This window comes from Drosophila novamexicana, unplaced genomic scaffold, assembly GCF_003285875.2.
Source record: "Drosophila novamexicana strain 15010-1031.04,08,12 unplaced genomic scaffold, DnovRS2.1 tig00000462-arrow-pilon, whole genome shotgun sequence".
Classification (NCBI taxonomy): Eukaryota; Metazoa; Arthropoda; class Insecta; order Diptera; family Drosophilidae; genus Drosophila; species Drosophila novamexicana.
The window spans coordinates 4105410-4127595 of record NW_020824806.1 but is presented as its reverse complement, the minus strand read 5'-3'; the positions used below and the strand labels follow the sequence as shown (position 1 = coordinate 4127595).

Genomic DNA, 22186 nt, shown 5'->3' with positions numbered 1-22186 from the left:
CCTCAAATATCCTACATATACATATATCCTATAGGTCAAAATTTCCCACTCCCATAACTTGGTAAAAACTCAACCTATTTTCAAAAGGTTTGGCTTTTTATCCATGGTTTGACCTCTAAATCAATTTGGCATTCAAATCTGACAACATAAATTTTAGTCAAAATTCATGTGAAAATGGAACCCTCAAATATCCTACATATACATATATCCCATATGGAGATATAGGTCAAAATTTCCCACTCCCATAACTCGATCAAAACTCAACCGATTTTCAAAAGGTTTGGCTTTTTGTCCATGGTTTGACCTCTTTTTTCAATTTGGCATTCAAATCTGACAACATAAATTTTGGTCAAAATTCATGTGAAAATGGTACCCTCAAATATCCCACATAAACATATATCCTATATTAAGATATAGGTCAAAATTTCCCACTCCCATAACTCGATCAAAACTCAACCGATTTTCAAAAGGTTTGGCTTTTTATCCATGGTTTGGCCTCGAAATCAATTTGGTATTCAAATCTAACAACATTAATTTTGGTCAAAATTCATGTGAAAATGGTGCCCTCATATATCCTACATATACATATATCCTATAGGTCAAAATTTCCAACTCCCATAACTCGGTCAAAACTCAACCGATTTTCAACAGGTTTGGCTTTTTATCCATGGTTTGACCTCATTATCAATTTGGCATTCAAATCTGACAACATAAATTTTAGTCAAAATTCATGTGAAAATGGAACCCTCAAATATCCTACATATACATATATCCCATATGGAGATATAGGTCAAAATTTCCCACTCCCATAACTCGATCAAAACTCAACCGATTTTCAAAAGGTTTGGCTTTTTGTCCATGGTTTGACCTCTTTTTTCAATTTGGCATTCAAATCTGACAACATAAATTTTTGTCAAAATTCATGTGAAAATGGTACCCTCAAATATCCCACATAAACATATATCCTATATTAAGATATAGGTCAAAATTTCCCACTCCCATAACTCGGTCAAAACTCAACCGATTTTCAAAAGGTTTGGCTTTTTGTCCATGGTTTGACCTCATTATCAATTTGGCATTCAAATCTGACAACCTAAATTTTAGTCAAAATTCATGTGAAAATGGTACCCTCAAATATCCTACATATACATATATCCTATAGGTCAAAATTTAAAACTCCCATAACTCGGTCAAAACTCAACCGATTTTCAACAGGTTTGGCTTTTTATCCATGGTTTGACCTCTTTATCAATTTGGCATTCAAACCTCACAACATAAATTTTGGTCAAAATTCATGTGAAAATGGTACCCTCAAATATCCTACATATACATATATCCTATAGGTCAAAATTTAAAACTCCCATAACTCGGTCAAAACTCAACCGATTTTCAACAGGTTTGGCTTTTTATCCATGGTTTGACCTCTTTATCAATTTGGCATTCAAACCTCACAACATAAATTTTGGTCAAAATTCATGTGAAAATGGTACCCTCAAATATCCTACATATACATATATCCTATAGGTCAAAATTTCCCACTCCCATTACTTGGTAAAAACTCAACCGATTTTCAAAAGGTTTGGCTTTTTATCCATGGTTTGACCTCATTATCAATTTGGCATTCAAATCCGACAACATAAATTTTAGTCAAAATTCATGTGAAAATGGAACCCTCAAATATCCTACATATACATATATCCCATATGGAGATATAGGTCAAAATTTCCCACTCCCATAACTCGATCAAAACTCAACCAATTTTCAAAAGGTTTGGCTTTTTGTCCATGGTTTGACCTCTTTATCAATTTGGCATTCAAATCTGACAACCTAAATTTTAGTCAAAATTCATGTGAAAATGGTACCCTCAAATATCCTACATATACATATATCCCATATGGAGATATAGATAAAAATTTCCCACTCCCATAACTCGGTCAAAACTCAACCGATTTTCAAATGGTTTGGCTTTTTGTCCATGGTTTCACCTCATTATCAATTTGGCATTCAAATCTGACAACCTAAATTTTAGTCAAAATTCATGTGAAAATGGTACCCTCAAATATCCTACATATACATATATCCTATAGGTCAAAATTTCCAACTCCCATAACTCGGTCAAAACTCAACCGATTTTCAACAGGTTTGGCTTTTTATCCATGGTTTGACCTCATTATCAATTTGGCATTCAAATCTGACAACATAAATTTTAGTCAAAATTCATGTGAAAATGGAACCCTCAAATATCCTACATATACATATATCCCATATGGAGATATAGGTCAAAATTTCCCACTCCCATAACTCGATCAAAACTCAACCGATTTTCAAAAGGTTTGGCTTTTTGTCCATGGTTTGACCTCTTAATCAATTTGGCATTCAAATCTGACAACATTAATTTTAGTCAAAATTCATGTGAAAATGGTGCCCTCATATATCCTACATATACAAATCTCCTATAGGTCAAAATTTCCATCTCCCATAACTCGGTCAAAACTCAACCGATTTTCAACAGGTTTGGCTTTTTATCCATGGTTTGACCTCTTTATCAATTTGGCATTCAAGCCTCACAACATAAATTTTGGTCAAAATTCATGTGAAAATGGTACCCTCAAATATCCTACATATACATATATCCTATAGGTCAAAATTTCCCACTCCCATTACTTGGTAAAAACTCAACCGATTTTCAAAAGGTTTGGCTTTTTATCCATGGTTTGACCTCATTATCAATTTGGCATTCAAATCTGACAACATAAATTTTAGTCAAAATTCATGTGAAAATGGAACCCTCAAATATCCTACATATACATATATCCCATATGGAGATATAGGTCAAAATTTCCCACTCCCATAACTCGATCAAAACTCAACCAATTTTCAAAAGGTTTGGCTTTTTGTCCATGGTTTGACCTCTTTATCAATTTGGCATTCAAATCTGACAACCTAAATTTTAGTCAAAATTCATGTGAAAATGGTACCCTCAAATATCCTACATATACATATATCCCATATGGAGATATAGATAAAAATTTCCCACTCCCATAACTCGGTCAAAACTCAACCGATTTTCAAATGGTTTGGCTTTTTGTCCATGGTTTCACCTCATTATCAATTTGGCATTCAAATCTGACAACCTAAATTTTAGTCAAAATTCATGTGAAAATGGTACCCTCAAATATCCTACATATACATATATCCTATAGGTCAAAATTTCCAACTCCCATAACTCGGTCAAAACTCAACCGATTTTCAACAGGTTTGGCTTTTTATCCATGGTTTGACCTCATTATCAATTTGGCATTCAAATCTGACAACATAAATTTTAGTCAAAATTCATGTGAAAATGGAACCCTCAAATATCCTACATATACATATATCCCATATGGAGATATAGGTCAAAATTTCCCACTCCCATAACTCGATCAAAACTCAACCGATTTTCAAAAGGTTTGGCTTTTTGTCCATGGTTTGACCTCTTAATCAATTTGGCATTCAAATCTGACAACATTAATTTTAGTCAAAATTCATGTGAAAATGGTGCCCTCATATATCCTACATATACAAATCTCCTATAGGTCAAAATTTCCATCTCCCATAACTCGGTCAAAACTCAACCGATTTTCAACAGGTTTGGCTTTTTATCCATGGTTTGACCTCATTATCAATTTGGCATTCAAATCTGACAACATAAATTTTAGTCAAAATTCATGTGAAAATGGAACCCTCAAATATCCTACATATACATATATCCCATATGGAGATATAGGTCAAAATTTCCCACTCCCATAACTCGATCAAAACTCAACCGATTTTCAAAAGGTTTGGCTTTTTGTCCATGGTTTGACCTCTTTATCAATTTGGCATTCAAACCTGACAACATAAATTATGGTCAAAATTCATGTGAAAATGGTACCCTCAAATATCCTACATATACATATATCCTATATTAAGATATAGGTCAAAATTTCCCACTCCCATAACTCGGTCAAAACTCAACCGATTTTCAAATGGTTTGGCTTTTTGTCCATGGTTTGACCTCATTATCAATTTGGCATTCAAATCTGACAACCTAAATTTTAGTCAAAATTCATGTGAAAATGGTACTCTCAAATATCCTACATATACATATATCCTATAGGTCAAAATTTCCCACTCCCATAACTTGGTCAAAACTCAACCGATTTTCTAAAGGTTTGGCTTTTTATCCATGGTTTGACCTCATTATCAATTTGGCATTCAAATCTGACAACCTAAATTTTCCTCAAAATTCATGTGAAAATGGTACCCTTAAATATCCTACATATACATATATCCTATATTGAGATATAGGTCAAAATTTCCCACTCCCATAACTCGGTCGAAACTCAACCGATTTTCAAAAGGTTTGACTTTTTGTCCATGGTTTGACCTCATTATCAATTTGGCATTCAAATCTGACAACATAAATTTTGCTCAAAACTCATGTGAAAATGGTTCCCTCAATAAAAGTCTAAAAAAAATTCTCAAAAGAGGTTGATTTTACAAACGAAACGTTTTTTGGTCAACAACTCATTTCAACCCATCAATTTTTAATTTGTTTGAATGCCGTATGATAGTACGGATTCGTACGAATTCAAAAAGGTATAACATTCCAAAAACAGGATATATTTACCCGAGAGTTCAAAAGAAAAAATCGTCAAAAAAGTTTGTTTTTTATACCCTGAACCCATTAAAAATGGGTATAAGGGAATATTGTATCGATATCCTGTTTTTTGGGCAATTTTGGTAAATAATAAGAGCTAGAGTCACCAAACTTGACATATAGCTTCTAAATTAGAATATATATATGCATTTGATGTTGGAAGAAGAGGGATCAGGGTATCCCCTAGTCGGGAGCTCTCGACTAGAGCCTATTACTTGTTTTTATTTATTTCTTCCACCATTTTCCCATCAATTTGCCTCGGTTCGTTAATATGGCATACTATACAAGAAACAAGAAGAAGAAAATGAAACAGCACTCGTTTAAGGTCAAAGCGGTAAAAAGGAAGAAAGTAAAATTGCACTTCATTTTTCAACATCAGCTGCTGCGTCTTAACTGGTCGCTGGGAGTGGCAACGATTTTAATCAACTAAAATTGAAATGAAATTTAATAAGGAGAGGCGCCAGGCGCCAGGCGCCATTCGACAGTCGACAGGCAGGCCGGAGCAGTACACAGGACGCGTCAGGCGGCAAAAATTTTGAAATGAGGAAATTCTTTGATGCCCGGCGACCAAGAGCAGCAATTTTCCGAGAAGGTTGAGGCCAATGCCACAAACTTTAGCGTCCCCCTCTTTTGCTCCCTCTCTGTGTGTGCTTGTGTGTGTGTGTGTGTCATGTGCTCGGAATTCAATGGATATGTATGTGAATACGAATACATATGCCGAAATGTCAATTTTGCATGTAGATGGAGGGGGGGAAGCTTTAGGAAATGTGGGTCAAACATTACCTTCATTAAATTGTTGAAGTCGTCGAATGCATAAGCCTCGGCTGCAGACACATCGCTGCCCTGCAACAGAGCATTGGATTTTGAAGTTGGTTTTTTTTTTTTTCAAAAAAGTCAAAAATCAAACTGTTAGCCATTTACTTGGGCTCGGATGGGAGTGCAGTCCTTTAGCTATGCAGCGTGCGATTTATGCGCGGACTCGTAAAATAACATGCGCCATCAAAATATGCATTGCATACCGAATAACAGCGAACAGTAATAAAAAAGAGGTAATAACAATTTATTTCGCATGCCAAATACGTAAATGGAAACATGTTTTTTTTTTGTTTTTGCTGTACACCCTGTACACAGAAAACTGGGTAGCATGGAGATTGTGCTTCAATTTGTGCTGATGCCTATAAAAGGCAGAAACTCTATACACTCTTAATTAATCTATTTCCAGGTAAAAAAAATATATATGTATAATACATATATGATTTCTAGTAAAACGTATTCAAATATGTCTATGCCGAAATGCTTTGCTTTGCTTTTCATGTCGCTTGACGCTTGTAATTCTCAACAAGTTAAAGCTTCGAAGCGTAACAATTACAGAGTTAATATCAAGCTCTGCAGGGTGTATGGCAAATGTGCCATAACTATCTATTTAATATAATTTAATGTTACTTATAATTGATATTGTTAAACCACATTTCTATTCATCACGCACTTCTTTTCTCTGAATAATAACTCGTTTAAATTATTAAAGATTCTAATCTAACATATTTTATTAAGATTTTTTAAATTTAACTTAAGAATACCTTTTTCTCTGCCTTACACCTGGCTTTGGGCTTTTGGCTTTAAATTTTTCTATTTTTATGTATTAAATACTTAGTCAACACTCGTTTAGCCAACAATCAGTAAATAATAACCAAATAAATAAACATACGGGGTATCTTGGAAGCAAGCATTCAAGAATAACAACATTTGCACTTGTTTTATGTGGAAACGCGGTTCAGCCCAATGGGCTTGTTTCTGCTATTTCCCTCTCCGCAACTTTGGATGGTTATTTTACGATATTATTGTTCCGCGTCGCCGTCAGTTACCAAGATACTATATACAAATACAGAGCGCTACAGAGTTGGCCCCGAGCGCATTTGTTTTTATTGTTTTGGCACCAGACACACAAAAACACACACACCGCATACACACACACAAGCGTTGAATCCATCAGCGAGGCATAAAATCGGCATGGACGTGAAATCGAAACCATTTAAAGCAGCAGCAAAGTCCTCCCCAGAGAAAAGGGCGGAGCAGCTGGGCTGAGGGATAGCATTCGCTTTGGGTTGTGGCAGGCGCACCTTAGCAAACGCTTTTGCTGGCACTCGCACTTGGCCATTTCTTTTCTTATTTTTATGTGCGGCTTGAGATTTTTATTGGCCAGATAATGGCTTAAAATCTTTAGCGACAGCTGTTGCGTGGAACACACAACAGACTAATATGCGATATGACAGATATTGACAGAAGTCGGTGCAATAATTCAGCTGCTTGCTTCGACATTTGTGGCAACATGTGCAACATGTGTTGCATTGCATAACATGCACTCGGACTCAGCAATGTGTGCTAGCAATTGGATTTGATTTGTGTTCAATTCAGTGCAGCAGACACGCCCACAAGCACACAGACAGCCCCTTGACATACATGCACTTAGTCACTGTCAGTGTCAGGAAAAGACGCTGACTCTGACTCTGACGTAGACGTCGCCCTCGACACTGGCCTTTAAATTGTTTAAAATAGGTTTTTTCTAGGACTGCTTGATCAATTGTCAATGGGCCATGGTCAAGAGCCGGGGATATGGCCATTCAATTAGGTCAATTTTAGTTGGCTTTAATGCAGTACACTTGGGCACTCCACGGGCTTCGCATTGCGCATACGACACGTTGTGCAGCTAGCAATTTGCATTCCCGCAAATGTCAAAAGCATTCAGCAAATGCGGTCAACCATGGCGTATACTTAATATTGAGTGCTCTATATTTATACACTGGAGCAGAGGTTTTTCTACCATGCATTAATATTGAGTGCTCTATATTTATACACTGGAGCAGAGGTTTTTCTACCATGCACATTAAATCTCTTATGCAGACATCTAGGAGACCTATAGAGCAGATGGCTTGTAAGAGTCTTAACTGAACTATCGGAACAAGTTCCTCTTGCTTAGATATGTGGTTGGGAATTAATGATAAAAGGGATACCAGCATAGGGGACAAGCATTAGAAAAGAGTTTTGCTATCAACGTTACCCAAAAAATGTTGTAGATAATGCTAATGTGGATAACATGTGTAAAATTATAAAATGCCTTCAAAATCGCAGCGATATTTAAATAAGAATGTAACTATAAATATAACCCATTACCTTTAATCTAAGAAAAACAACGCTTAAAAGTAAAGAAGTGTTAAAACTTCTTAGATTGCAGTGCATGCGCTAATCTAACTGAAGTCTCTGGCAGCTCTTGCCATTTAGTTTCAACTCTATGAAACTTTGAAATAAATAAATAAACTTCTACAATATTTTCCAAGAAGTTTCAGCTGGAATTTATGTAAATCATAAAGCTGACAAATCATATTACAGCATAATTTGATCAGCCCGAAGTCAACTCTTTCTTCCTACAGCTTAGCTGGGCTGACAAATTGTTGGCTCAGATATCGAGTGCTGTAATACTTGGAAATGTGGCCAATATATGCGAAACAGGTGTATTTGCACCTGATGCACGTCTTCGCTCGCATTTGTATGCAGCTGGCACAAGTTGCCGCAGACGACATTGATTTCTGTTATCGCAACTTGTGGGTGGGGGCGGGCGTGGAAACCACAACAGTAGTCAGAAATGGGGTGGCGGAAAGGGTTTTAAGGTCGCCTGCTGAACAATGCGAGTGCCGTTGACGTTTTTATTTGATATTTAAACAATGCGAATGCCGCCTGGCTGCCAAGACACTGGCGCTCTAGTCGTATCCTGGCAAGGACTGCCTTAAGGTCACACACATCCAGGCCACATGCCATGCATATTAAGCGGCGATTAAGCGGGAGCACATGCCACATGCCGCATGCTGTTGCATGGCCATCATAACAATGCTGCAGCACTCATCAGTATGTGCAGCAGGCGTCATAAATGCCGCAAGTATGTGTCTCCCTCTCTCTCTCTCTCTCTCTCTCTCTCTCTGTGTGTTGTGTAATTAAAGCTTAAGACGCGCGCGCGACTTATCGATTTTATTATCAGAACTGCAGCGTCCCAAGGGCGCTGCCTTCAGATTTGCCACGCCTAATTAAATTTTTGGATTATGTCCATAGCCATTTTTTTCTTCTCCTTTCTTCCAATTTCCCCAGACAGACAAAGCAACTGATAAATTACGCGCAGCCGGCAAAGGTCACAGCACACACAATAAATAAGGTACATGTCATAAGGTTGCAAGCTTTTGGTGCTTGTAAGGGCACACACATTCACACCCACACACACACACACACACACACACACACACCCACACACACGTCCCTTCATTAATCATAACAATGTGCGTTGCATGTGATTTATTAATTTGCCTGCGAGCAGACTTTGTAGACAATATGGAAACGTATTGAGTTATCACTCAATCAAAACTGTATTAGCTAACCAGCTGCTGTTGTTGTTGTTGCTGTTGTTGTTGTTGCTGAAGTTGTTGTTGTTATGTGGTTTCCAATGTGTCATTGTCTTAATGCCCCAAACGTGTGTAATTTGCGTGCTTGTGCTTGTTGTTGCTGCGCCGTCATCGCCATTAAAGGACCCCGAAAACAAATTGATTTCATTCATGATTTAACAGTTTGCTCGATTGGGCGCACACGCAAGCCAATTGCCAAGATTTTCCCCCACAGATTGTTTATTTGCACAGTTTTATGTGCAACACACACACACAGCAAAACTCTAATGAATTTTGTGTCAGGCTAACCGCCAGCCAACTCCCAACCCCCAGCGAAGCTTCGTTTTGTATTCATTTTAACAATCTTAAGGGATTATCAGCACGTCAATAGCTTTTGCTCACATGCATATCTCAGTTTATATATACATATATGTATAGATATGTGTGCGTATTCGCATAATGCCACATATGTTCCGGTGAAAATACCGTTGGGATTTTTATTGGAATTTATTTTGCACAGCATTCATACATTTATGCAAATCGAAGATGTCCGCGTGAGAAGACGTGACAGAACATGTGTAAGTTAAGGCCTGAGCCTCAATTAAAATGTAAATTCATTAAATGCTTTTGATTTAACATACATGCATATTATAATTATTCAATAATGTGAGGATATATAATATATATTAAATGAATATATTATATATATATACTTGATGTATTAAATATACATATTATTTATGAAATAAATATAAGTATAATATACGTACATTATATATATACATATACGTATATTATACTTATATTTATTTCATAAATAATATGTATATTTATTATATCTATATATATATATATATATATATATATATATATATATATATTCTATATCTTAATAAATAATAATTATTAATATATATTATATATATAGTTTAGATCTTAAATATAGCAGCACAGCCTAAATTTATCAGTAATTCGTTTCACGGTTTCACGAACCGACGCCTGTCTTAAAGCTCGCTAAGTAAAACTGATTTTGCTTGAACCAAAATTTCCGTTTAATCATTAATTTTTCATATATCAAAATTTTAATAAATATCTTTAATAATTGATTGTAATATTTTGTACTGAAAATAATGCGAGACGCACATATTTTTAAGCACAAGATGTGGACAAATTTTGATCTCAGCCCAAAACGGGCAAACTCCCATAAAAGTCTTTCTTAAATTCAGTACACCTTAATTATAGCTCAGATTCAATCTGATCAAGGTACTATATGCATTATATACCCTGGTATGCCTGCAATATTAACGACTACGCGACAATTTCCCCAACGTGACTTTCGTGCTGCTCGAATTGGCGGCAACTCGCATTTCCCAGGGAAAGCAACTAAAACCAGACACAAATTGATTGATTGACAATGCATTTTGGTTATTAATATTGCATGTGCATGCTGTGAACAAGATAAATACTATATGGAGATAAATAAATAAGTACCTTATGTGCGCAGCTATATTATATATGCGAGAACTGTGAAAACTGAAGCATATATTTATTTGTTCATGCATAAAAATTAATTTAAATGCATGTTGAAAATGTCGGATAATCTATTCAAACGAAAAGCAATTAATTCCTTTGGGGTAAGGGCATGCATTAAAAAGTCAATTAAGCATACGCCATGTGCAACCACAAGGATAGCCTAATAAATGCTTGATTAAGTCGTGACAAGTGTTAAGAAATTGGCTAGATAGATTTGCACAGTAATTTAGTTAGCTTGGTAAAAGTAATTTGTGACTAGCTCTTGTGAGAACAACAAATTACGCACTCGTTGGCCAGCTGCCTGTGCTTGAAGCGCAGCCATTGTGGCAAGTTAATGAGCGCAATTGCTTGCAATTAAGGTGCAACAATGGCTACAAAAGCGCGCCAAGCACTGAGCACAAAATTGAAGGACCGAAAATGCTTCCGGCCTCAAAAATGCATGCAATTAATTGTATGTGTGTGTGTGTGTGCGTGTGGGTGGGTGCATGTGTGGGTGGTTAGTTGGTCTGCTGCTGCTATTTACAACATGTGGCAACAACTCACCTGCCGTTGCAGTATGTAACTGAATTCCGTTGCCGTGTTGCGTCGACTGTCGTTCATTCTGCTGGCCGTCTTTCGAGCGTCTTCTGCAAGTTTTATGGTCAAAAAAGTTTTGACAGCTACTGCCTTGGTTTTGGTTTTAGATTCAGCTTTAGGTTTAGCTATGCCTTGCTTTGAGTTTTTTGTTTTATTTTTTTTTTTGGTTTTGTCTGAAGTTCCGTTTAGTTAAGTTAATTCAAGTTGAGTTTTAGTTTTAGGTGGGTGTTTGCGTCTGGATTCCTGAATGCATTCAGCTACCAGGCGAAAATGCTATTTAAAAACTCATTTAACAAAACATCAGTTGCCTGAGAATGTCATGAAAATACCACACAAAAACAAAAAAAAAATAGATTAATAAATAAAATGAATTAAGGAAAACGTGTACAACAAATTGAGCACATTAAGCTGAGGAATGTGCATATAACTTTTGAGTATACTTTGAGCAAAGTCTATAGCTTAGGCTCCAAATAAGTGTATTATTCTGTATTATTGCATTAATATTTATATGGTATTATTCTTTAAATATGACTCCTAGTAATGTACAAATTCAATAAGTAAATATATAGGGAAAATATATAAAAATATTCTCAATAGTTAAATAAAAATTAAAGCAAACTTTTTGTGTATGGTAAACATTTAAGATATTATAAGTAAACGCTTTAAAAATTTCCCATAACTTATAAATTAAATTTGGTCTTTAAATAATTATTTAAAAAAAAACTTTGAACAATAAACTTTAACTTGGGCTGCAACACATTCACTTTCAATTGCCGCACAGTTCAAAGCTTTCGCTTGGTTTCGGCAACTGCACAAGAACAACAATAATAATAGAAGAACATTTACAATAACAACAACTTTTAACACAAATCACTTGAAAAGTGCATTAATATTCATTGAACATCCCCTTGTAATTGAATTATTTCTATGAAAACATTTTCCCTGCCGCTTGCAGTTTCATTTACTTTTTCGGTTTGATTTCGAGCGTTTTTGATTCGGTTGCGATTTGGTTGCTTTGACGCTTTCGTTGAGACTGCTGCAATACAAATATATTGCGAAACTCTCAACAAGGATAGCGTTGGCGTCGGCCTCGTCGTTGTCGTTGTCCTGTCGTCTGCCGATGTTGTCCTCGTCTCGCGTTCTATTTGCCGTTGAAGTTTTGTGCTCAATGCTTCGCAGCTGTTTGCTGCGCATTATGTTGTTGTTGTTGCCATTTGACTTTGAAATCGCCAACAATAATGCACACACATACAGGCGCACACACTTAGCACAGGCTGCGCGCTCACAATAACAACAAAACAAGCCGGAAACGAAAGCGAAAGTTGCCAGACCGTCGAGTCAAGTGTTAGGCAGCGGAAAACTAACAAACAACGCCGAGATAGTAGCCATAAATTTAGCTGGAAATATGCAAATTCTATAACATTTTCCAACACTTAAAAAATAGGTGGTTTTAACTAAAAAATAACGGTTATGCTATTGATTGCATAAAGTAACAGCAGTCTGGCAACGCCCAGCCTTGGCAGTTCATTCATATTCGCAAGACAACAAACAGCTACAAAGAAAAAAGAGAGCGCGAGAGAGAGAAGGGGGGAGAGAAAGCCGCGCGTGAGAACAGCTTTGTGCACGTGCTTTGCAAGGTTGCGCAAAGCTTTTGCCAGATGGCGCTGCAGTTGAAAAAAACGGTTACCAAATCAGCTGAAAAAGGCAGTTACCGAATCAGCTTAAAGGAACTGCATTGTTTTACTTTATCACACTTGACTCGAATTTCTCTATTTAACACAGCAAAAAGAACAACTTTTAACGCCAGGGCACAACGCGATAATCCTGCAACGCCTCATCGAACGTATAGCTAATGTCGATCGTCTCCTGCAGCATCACCTTGGCATCCAGCAGCCGGCGCAAAATCATGGCTGTGCGTGCATCATAGAGATTGCCGTAGAGCTGCAGGCGCTTAATGCAACACGGCTTCTTCAGGGTCAAGAGTATGAGACTAATTGCCTCGGCGCCAATTTGATTATCATTAAGATACAAATGCTGCAGCATGGTACAGGAGCTGAAGTACTTGGCCACCCATTCGCCGCCATGTGAGCCAATTGTATTGCCGCTGATATCGAGCAGCTCCAGTTTGCCGCCCTTCGCAATGCTGCGCATGAGAAACAGGGTGCCGTCGGCGGCTATCAGATTGTGGGCCAGATTGAGTTTGCGCAGCGAACACTTCGGGCTCTGCAGATACTCGGCAATAGCCTCCATATCCTGGGCCACGAATTCACACAGTTGCATCGTCAGCTCCGTCAGTTTGTTCTGCATCAGCAGTGAGCCAACTATCGAGGTAATCTTCTCAGTGTCCAGCGTCAATTTGTCGCCCAACAGCCGGTTGGCTATAAAGCAACGCATGCTGGCGGACTTGTACACCCCATCCGCCACAATGGCAAAGTTATATTGAGTCAAATTGCAGCTGGACACGTTTAGGGTATGCAGCGTATTGCTGGCCAGCAGAAATTCACGCAACATTCTCGCAGTCTCTGGTGTAAGGGGTGTGCCCTCTAGACTCAGTTCGCGCAGCTTCATCTTTTTCACATTGAGGCGCATCATCACAAAGAACTCAAGTGGCAGCCGCATCAGCTTAAGCTCAATCCTAGGCACGTGCTGCAGCGAGCGTACAAAGTCCTGTACCAGACGCGCATCCCAAATGCTCACCACCACGCTCGAAATGAACACAGAATTCAGACGGCGCTGCTGCAAATAGTTCACAATGGTGCGAAAATCACGTATACAATGATAGCCACGATTCATGCGCTCCTCAAAGTCGAGACGGCGAAACTGAAAGTGCTTGTACGGACGCTCATCGTACTCGCGATGCCAACAGTAGAGCAACAGCACGGGAAAGGTGCGACCCTTAAGGGTCGATGGTTGCTTGCACTTGGTGGCATCGTGTATGCAGGGCAGGTCACACATTTCACAAATTTTATGTATGTTATGTATTTATGTAAAACAAGTTTTCAATTAATGGCAAATGGAGCGAAGATTGAAACTGGGTTATATTTGAAATCTCAATCGACTCTTAGCTCCTAGTTCGAGCCTGGAAGTAGCTTAAGAAATAGATCTTTTAGCGAACAGTAACATTTTCGATTGGCACTTGAGAAAAAACTGAATTTATTTTTGGAAAAGTTAAGGTTAGATCTATCTGGCATATTGAGGCTGATCAGGGATGTGCAAATCCTAGACATATAATATTTTGCTGCTAAGGGCAGGACATGAGCCAGAGCAGAGCTCTCACTTTTCTCATCTACGACAGATTGTTGTTGCATGTGGATGCTGATGTTATTGTGGCAACTCTGGCCAACACCTAATGGGAATTTTAATTCAGGAAGAATTAAAAAGTAATTATGTTATTTAGATTTTTAGCACACAAAATTCACATAAGCTTAAGTCAGTCAAACAAAAAATACATTAACACCGTAATCAACGCAAGCTTTTAGATAGTTCGAATATATTCCCCAATGCTTGCAAAATTTAACACATTTGCCGAAAATATTTATAAAATAAATTGCAACATTTGCATTTGAACATGTTTTTGATGCAGTTCCAACAAGCCAAGCAAGCGCTTCAAATTTTGTCCAACTTCGCATTAACCGCAGCAAAGCAATGAAAATCTAACAGCCGCAAAGTATGCAACAAAAATGCAGAACTGAACTTTATTTGGCCAAGATACGGCGAACAAATGCCGTTATAATTTTGAAGATTTTTCGCTTTTTTGAGGGAATTCGGCTAAAAATGGTCTGATTTTGGAAAGATATACCTTTTTGAACTCGTACTGATCGCTTTTATCGATTGGCATCAAAAGGTTTTTATCAAAAAATTACTTTTTTCTGACAACTCTCCCCTCCCAATCTTTCCAAAATCGGGCTTTGTGTGCCCGAAATATAGCCATTTAAAATTTTTCATAAATTTCGGCTAAATTCAGTGCGATTTCAAAGTGATATAGCTCCTTCTGCTCGTACGGATCCCGACTATCGATTGCCTGGAACTTCAGTCATTAGCATAGTTAGCAGAACTTTTTGCACATTGCATACACATTTAAGGCGAGAATTACCATAAACGATATTTCATTCATTTGCCAGACTTGACTCGAGACTCGAGACTAGAAAAGACTGCAGGCACAATGAATTAATTCGCACAGCCACGTGGACAATGCGACTGTAAATACTTCTTTTTTTTGCTACTGTATGGTTAACCCATGGTTAAATGCGTGCCGGCACGCGCCGACTGCCCTATAAATAAGCAGCAAGAGCAGCAGAAGACAGCGACCCCGTGTACTTCTCTCTCTCTCATTCTCTCTACAGACTAATTTATTTATAAGATACAAAAAAAAAAAAAATAAGAGTCTTGGTGGATCTTCGGAGGGCACAGGAGGTTGCATCGTTATGCACGTAGCTCTTGGGGAATGTCTGGAGTTATTTTTGCACCATTTAAGGCCTGGTTGCATCTTCATTTATTTGATTGCCTTTTACGCGACGAATGCTTAAAAATAACGTGCTAAAGTGCGCTCGCGCTTGCGCTACCCGCTCCCTAACCATCTTGAGAGACTTGGCCAGTAAGTAGTTCAACGACTGCAACAGGTGCCCCATTCAATAGACAAAATGGCATTGGCCCCCATGTGGCATTCATTGGTTGCCAGCTAATTTAGTTTGAACAGAAATCAGAATTATTTGTTTCACTTTTACTACCGCAGATACTGTCTCTGCAATTAGGCATTAATTTATGGCCAACAGACAGACAGACAGACAGACAGACAGGAGACAGGCAGGTGCCGCATGTTGCACGTTGCACGTTGTACGTTGCCGCTGGCCATGTTGCTTAGTCATCCAGCCAAAGATGGCTGACAGTGGCAATTAAACAGCGGCGACAATTTGGTGGCCAAATTGAAATTTTAAACACAGCAGCACATGTGACTCCGCGCCAGGCCAAGGCTCGCTTAGAAATCAGATAATTAAAATGAAAAGAGGGAAAAAAAAACGTATACGTTGAAAATATTGTTAAAAGGCAGACAGCCAGACGCTCATAATTGCTGGCAGTCTCAGTTTACAGCTAGTGCAGCCAGACGACGACAAACAGCAACAGCAGCAACAACTACAGCCAGTTGCATGTGCATATCATTTAAATAACTTTTATAAATGCAAAGTGTGAAACTGCAGAGACCAAACTATATGCCCATGCCCGGACAGCAGCCAAGGCGTCTGGGCCGACTACCTTATTCACCTGCCACAGGCCACTGGCAGCAGCAGCAGCATCAGCAGCAGGCAATGGTCCATATTTGGATGCAACTCTTAAGGACAGCAGCAGAGGCAACAGAGGCAGCATTGGCATCAACATGCACATCAACATCAGAGTTTGTCTGCGACGGCCTCCAGACAAACGGCAGACATGTGAGATATATGCACTTGTCTCCTCCCTTTGGCTGACATGCTTCGCACACAGTCTGTGCTACCTCTCTCTCTCTCTCTCTCTCTCTCTCGCTCTCTCTCTCTGTGTGCGCATTCATTGTCAATTTTGACAATCAACAAGATGCGACTACACACACGCCTGTTTAAATGCCAACATCAACATTACTTACCTCGGCCGCGGCCTCTGTTGCCTCTGTTGGCTCTGCCTAAGCGTCTGCTACGACGGGCTGTCTGGCTCGGGGTCTGGTTCTTGGGTCGGTCCTCCAGTCGGTCTCTGGTGGCATGAGTACGCGCACTCCGGCTAATTCCGGCTCTGGGTTGGTGCTGGGCAGAAGCCAAACGACGGCACGCGAAAGTCCTAAAAACCGAAAAAGCCAAAATGCACGAAAATTAATAACAACCAGAAATGCAAAAAATATACATATAAAAAACAAAAGAAAAACAAATCAAATGTGGCTTGGCACTGCAGCGCGTATACCCTGCAAATGCGATTGGGTATTACATAATCGAAGATATTTTTTTTAAGCTTTTTCTTTAAATGTCGATTAAAACTAAATTTGTATGTTTTATTTTGTTAATAAATCTTTAAATGAATAGAAGTAAAAATTTTTAGAAACATATTCCTTTTATATTGTGTTAAAAAAGCTAAAGCTTAATCAAAGAACATTAAAATTATTTTATTAAGATTAAGTTGATATACAATCTTCTAAAATCACAAAGATACCGTTCATAACTTTAAGACAACAACTGGGGCTAATAACCAATTCCAGATGCCGCAAACATGCCCAGATCTATTTGAAAGTACTTAGGCTCAGAGCTAGAGTATGTAAGAGAAAAAAAAAACAGAAGCAGCAGCAGCAGCTGAAAGACAGCAGCACGAAGAGGCGACTGCAACGGTAGCCAGCAAGCCAGCGGGCATAAAACAACAACAATAACAAATTGGCTCCTGGTCTTTGCATTCCACATGCAATCTGAGACAACAATCACGACAACTGCATTCGGCCACTGCAGCCGGCACCAGAAGCAGCAGCAGCAGCAGTGGCAGTGGCAGTGGCAGTGGCAGTGGCAGTAGCTGTGGCAGTGGCAGCAACACCGGCAACACCCAAGTGCGGGGCGCTGTTCGCTCGAGCAGCAACAACAGCAACCGGCTAACTAACTAACTTATTGACTTGGTCTGCGTCTGCTACTGCTACTGGTACTGCTACTGCAACTGCTACTGCTACTGCTGCTACTGTTGCTGCTTCTGTGTCCGCACCCGAAGTGTGGTCTGGTCTGGCGAAAAATCATGTATGTATTTTTAATAGACCTCTGGCGTGCGGCGGCTGCTGCTGCTGCTGATGATGCCTCCAACTTTGCCTTATTATTTTGTGATCTCATGCAATGCCTGTGGTGCAACCCCACCCCATTTACTCCACACACCTCCCCCCCCCCCTACTCGCCGCAACACCCCTTTACAATTATATCAATTATGTGTTATATTGATGCTTAAATTTATTGTGCGAGTACTTGGCCAAAATGCATAATAACCAAGTCTCTTACTTAGTTTCATTTTGTACTCGAAGCTGCCCGACGAACTATATATATATATATATTGGTTAAATTGGTCAGAGATTATCGAGTGCTCAGGTTCAATCACCTATATATACCATATGCTGATAAGCAGACTGATCCATTAAGTGCGTGTTAGATACGCGTTATGCTTATATTCATTTTTATTTATAGAAAATGCTCGCGGCGTGGTAATTGTTTCTGATAATTGCGTTTAGCACACAATCTGAAGTCGAAGTGGTTTATTGACCAAATGTTTTTTTATTTTATGGCTAGCTACTGGTCTTGTGAGTTAGTTTGATTAGTTGAGTTTCAGTTTAATAGCCTAGCACAGAAGACCAACGCCCACACACCTGCTACCTGTCGCCAAACTGGGAAAAAGAAATGCATTTAAGAATGCTTTTGAATTTTCGTCAAGCAGGGACTACTCGACTGGCCGATGCACTATAGCCAAATCGATATTTATCGATTTTTTTACGAGAATCCGCATATCAAATTCTCCAGCAGCTAAGAGCTCTGATTTTGTTGAGGACACACACAGAGAGATAGAAAGAGAGAGAGAGAGAGAGAGAGAAAAAGAGAGAGAGAGAGAGAAAGAGAGAGAGAGAGAGAGAGAGAGAGAGAGAGAGACGGAGATAAAATAATCATGTTAGCATATCAAGATGTCTTCAAAGTTCAAGTCTCAAAGATGTAACCTCTCCGTCTGCACCACATATTCCTACAAGAATTCCCCTTTCGCATACCCTTTCCGCACATGTTTCGTACGTATAGATTGGAAAGAGCTACAATTTAACCAAATGGTGGTTCCCCCTGAAGTAGCGAAACGTGGACAACGCACCTGTTAATGACCAGCTGAAAATTGTTTGAGCGAAATCTTTTTTAACTGGCGTGAGACATGCCGCCTTGTCAAATGCAAAAAATAAAAATAAATATAAATTGTATTTTCTTTTTATACGCAAAACAAAAATAGCACATTGAAAGTAGAATATTTAAATATAGTTTTTTCGCCAGACGAGATCAAAGGGAAACTACAATTAACACTAGTCCAACCGGCAATTACAATGCTTTTTCTTCTCGTGCCGGAGCTCTGTGCCCCACCCCGACCCGCCCTTCAATGCCCCGCCCTGCCCTGTCCGGGGGTTGTTGCGTGTGGTCTTGGTCTAGCCTTGAAAATAATGAACTATCGAATGCTGCCTTTGGCTTTGACTCATTTCGCATTCCCAATTGTCATCTACATAACAGTTTTGACTGCCTCTGATTGACTGTTTATTTTGCCTTTTTTTTTTAGTTTTTTTTTTCGTCTGTGTGTTTTCGTTTATTGTCCACGAAGTGGGGCAAATTTTATGCAAATGTGTGAATAAGTCAGATAAATAAACATTATTATATAAACGTCTCGACAAATGTCGCGCGCATTTGTTTTTTTTTTTTTATTTTATTTATTCTTAATGCCTTTCTGGGGGTCTGTCGATTGAAAGAGCTCGTTCCGTTTTTTAGTTTTATTTTTATTTATTTTTTGCCTTTTTCCAGCTGAGATTATGATCTGTATCTCTTTGAGCATTTGATGCGATTGCAACTTTGCATAACAGACGACGTCTGGCCGCGCAGCCCAGCCCCACCCGCACCCCCAGCGGCATGTAGGTGTTTCATTTCAAGCCTCAACAATGTGTACACTTATAATGCATAACAGCCAGACGGACGGACAGCCAGACAGCCAGAGAGACAGTCAGATAAGCAGACAGTCAGACAGTCCGGCATTTAAACGGTGTGAAATCCAGACTTTATAAAGTGCTCCAAATTATACAATCATTTTGAAATTCAATTTGGTCCAGACGGCAAAAAATAAAAACCCAAACAACGTTTTTTTTTTTAGAAAAAAGTATCCAAAAGAATCCAAAACGATGATGACATGTGATAAGCGTGTTTTCTTCTTTCTTTTTCGTTTTGTTTGGCTGCGCGACTGAAGAGAGCAGCAGAAAGTAAATAAATAAATAAATCAAGAACGTCCTTGAAGTTTGCGCTTGTGATTTCCGTATATGCAAATTGAAAATAATATTATTGAATGGGTTGTGCAGCAGCAGAAGCAGATATTTGGGACGTGCTTGCAACAAGATATATGTGCTTCATTCTGTTTACATCTGAAACCGATTAATGGTCTAGTAAATGCCAGCTGATCTTTAGATATATGACAAAGTGTGGCTGAGTGTGTGAATGTGAGGTGTTGTAGGTTATTGTAAGAAATGATAAAAAAGTCAGTTTTTTAAAGATTGTGGAAGAGGAAAACTGTTTTTCATTGAAGGTCTTTTGGTAATTTCCGGTTAGTTTCATGCATTTCATAATATTTATGTATGAAGTCTTTTGTTAGATATAAACATAAACATGGGTCGATCATTTATACACGCCTTCGAATCTTCAAATCAATTATTTTGCATACTTATAATAAGAATAAATTATTTATAAAAAAAAAAGCCAGTTGATAGTATTTGGACTGGTTGCACAGCTTGCCCTCAATTTAACCCAGACCCACCCGATTATCCTTTAAAATGTTCATATCGCAACAGAATCCACAATATTATTGGTCATCGTGGGTTAAAACCGTGCCAGGCACCGCCTGACCATACGCACCTTAATAGATTATTTCCGCCGATTTGCTTAGATATATCAAACATGTATGTTCCCATCAAAATGCCTACTAAGTGACACGCACTTCTTCCATTCCCGTTAATCAGCACGCACATTTTCAAGATAACCAAATTTGACCAAATGGTGTATTGTACTCAGGATTATATATATATATGCATGCAAATACAGCCAACAAGGCAACGTCAAGCAAATCAAGAAGACAAATCTTCTATAGATTACACTATAAAGCCATGCGTATAAACCACTTCAAAGCAAAAAAAAATTTAGCAAGCGAAAAAAAGGAACAGATTTTGATAAGGAAATTAGCTCAGGCAATTTAAGTATCAAAACAATTTGATTAAAGTTTATTAGGTGCGTGTTGAAATCAGTTAAATTTTTATATAATCAGCTACGCACTTAAGTGCACAATGCCAAATGAAATCAAAGTTCAAATGGCAAAAGCTAATTTCTGCGCACACAATCCTGCATAGTTAATCACCCAGATTTACAATTACACTTATCAAACTATCAAAAGCATACAAATAATACTTCAAATTATGTGGGCATTATCGGCCCAGGCGGTAGTATTTATAGTAAATAAACACTATCGAACTCGGCGAGTACATTGCCGAATCTCTATGATTTAAAATGTATCTCAAAAAATGCCAAAGTAAAAAATCAAAGAGCAAAGGCATTTCGAGCAGCGTCTACTCCCCCCTCTACGGACCCTTTCGCCCATCAGCCAATACGAATATCACTTTCTTTTGCGATAAGAAACGAGCTTACAAGCACACACACACACACAACGAAACACTCACGCACACAGATAAGATAAGCAAACGCACGGAAAGGCAACGCGACAGCAGCGCTGACGGCGACAGCGACGCAACAACAGCAGAGATCCTCTCGACAGCAGCAACAGCAACAACAACAACAACAGCAACAACAGCGGCAGCAGCAACAACAACAACAGCGACGGCTACGCTGATTTTGATTGGTCGACGACGTCGGCAACACAAAATCCGAACTATCAGCCCGAAGCGCTGCAGCATATACACTGCAAAAATAAATGTGCTTGCGTTTGCAAGCTGAATTTGTTATCACAAAGTCAAATGAATCACAATGTGACTAAACAAAACAGTTTTAGTGCTTAAATTAAATTTTGAACGATTAATAAACCAAAAATTTGTTTTAGTATTAATAAGGAAAGTTTTGAGCAAAGTTATGTGTAATTAAATTTATTAAATAAATGTAATAATTGTGAACTAAATAACTTTAACTCTTGAAATAATATAAAAAAATGTTATGATAAAATGTATTTTAAATATTTATTGTTTCAAAAACTGTCACAAAAGTTTAATAAC

At 38.4% G+C, this 22186-nt stretch overlaps 2 protein-coding genes across 3 annotated transcripts in view; both read right to left on the bottom strand.

The window, feature by feature from the left end:
- The window catches only part of LOC115761087 (putative sodium-coupled neutral amino acid transporter 11), a 30726-nt gene extending 19309 nt beyond the window's left edge, over positions 1 to 11417 (bottom strand). The window contains exons 1-2 of one of the 2 annotated variants that reach the window (XM_030702708.1): positions 11179 to 11417; positions 5465 to 5524 (exon numbers count right to left, since the gene is read on the bottom strand). In XM_030702708.1, the coding sequence (XP_030558568.1) occupies positions 5465 to 5524; positions 11179 to 11235 (117 nt within the window). In that variant the 5' untranslated portion in view covers positions 11236 to 11417. The remainder of the gene's footprint in view (positions 1 to 5464; positions 5525 to 11178) is intronic. The other variant, XM_030702709.1, reaches the window with a different exon arrangement.
- A 1485-nt stretch (positions 11418 to 12902) lies between these two features.
- LOC115760747 (leucine-rich repeat-containing protein 34) lies at positions 12903 to 14220 on the bottom strand. Its single transcript, XM_030702224.1, has one exon. It carries the CDS (start codon positions 14164 to 14166, stop codon positions 13009 to 13011), a length of 1158 nt encoding a protein of 385 aa, XP_030558084.1. The 5' UTR covers positions 14167 to 14220; the 3' UTR covers positions 12903 to 13008.
- Between the last annotated feature and the right edge of the window lie 7966 nt (positions 14221 to 22186).

Bases quoted from the DNA above. Each gene is read 5' to 3' on its own strand.
- LOC115760747 (XM_030702224.1), bottom strand. From the start codon at position 14,166: ATGTGTGACCTGCCCTGCATACACGATGCCACCAAGTGCAAGCAACCA.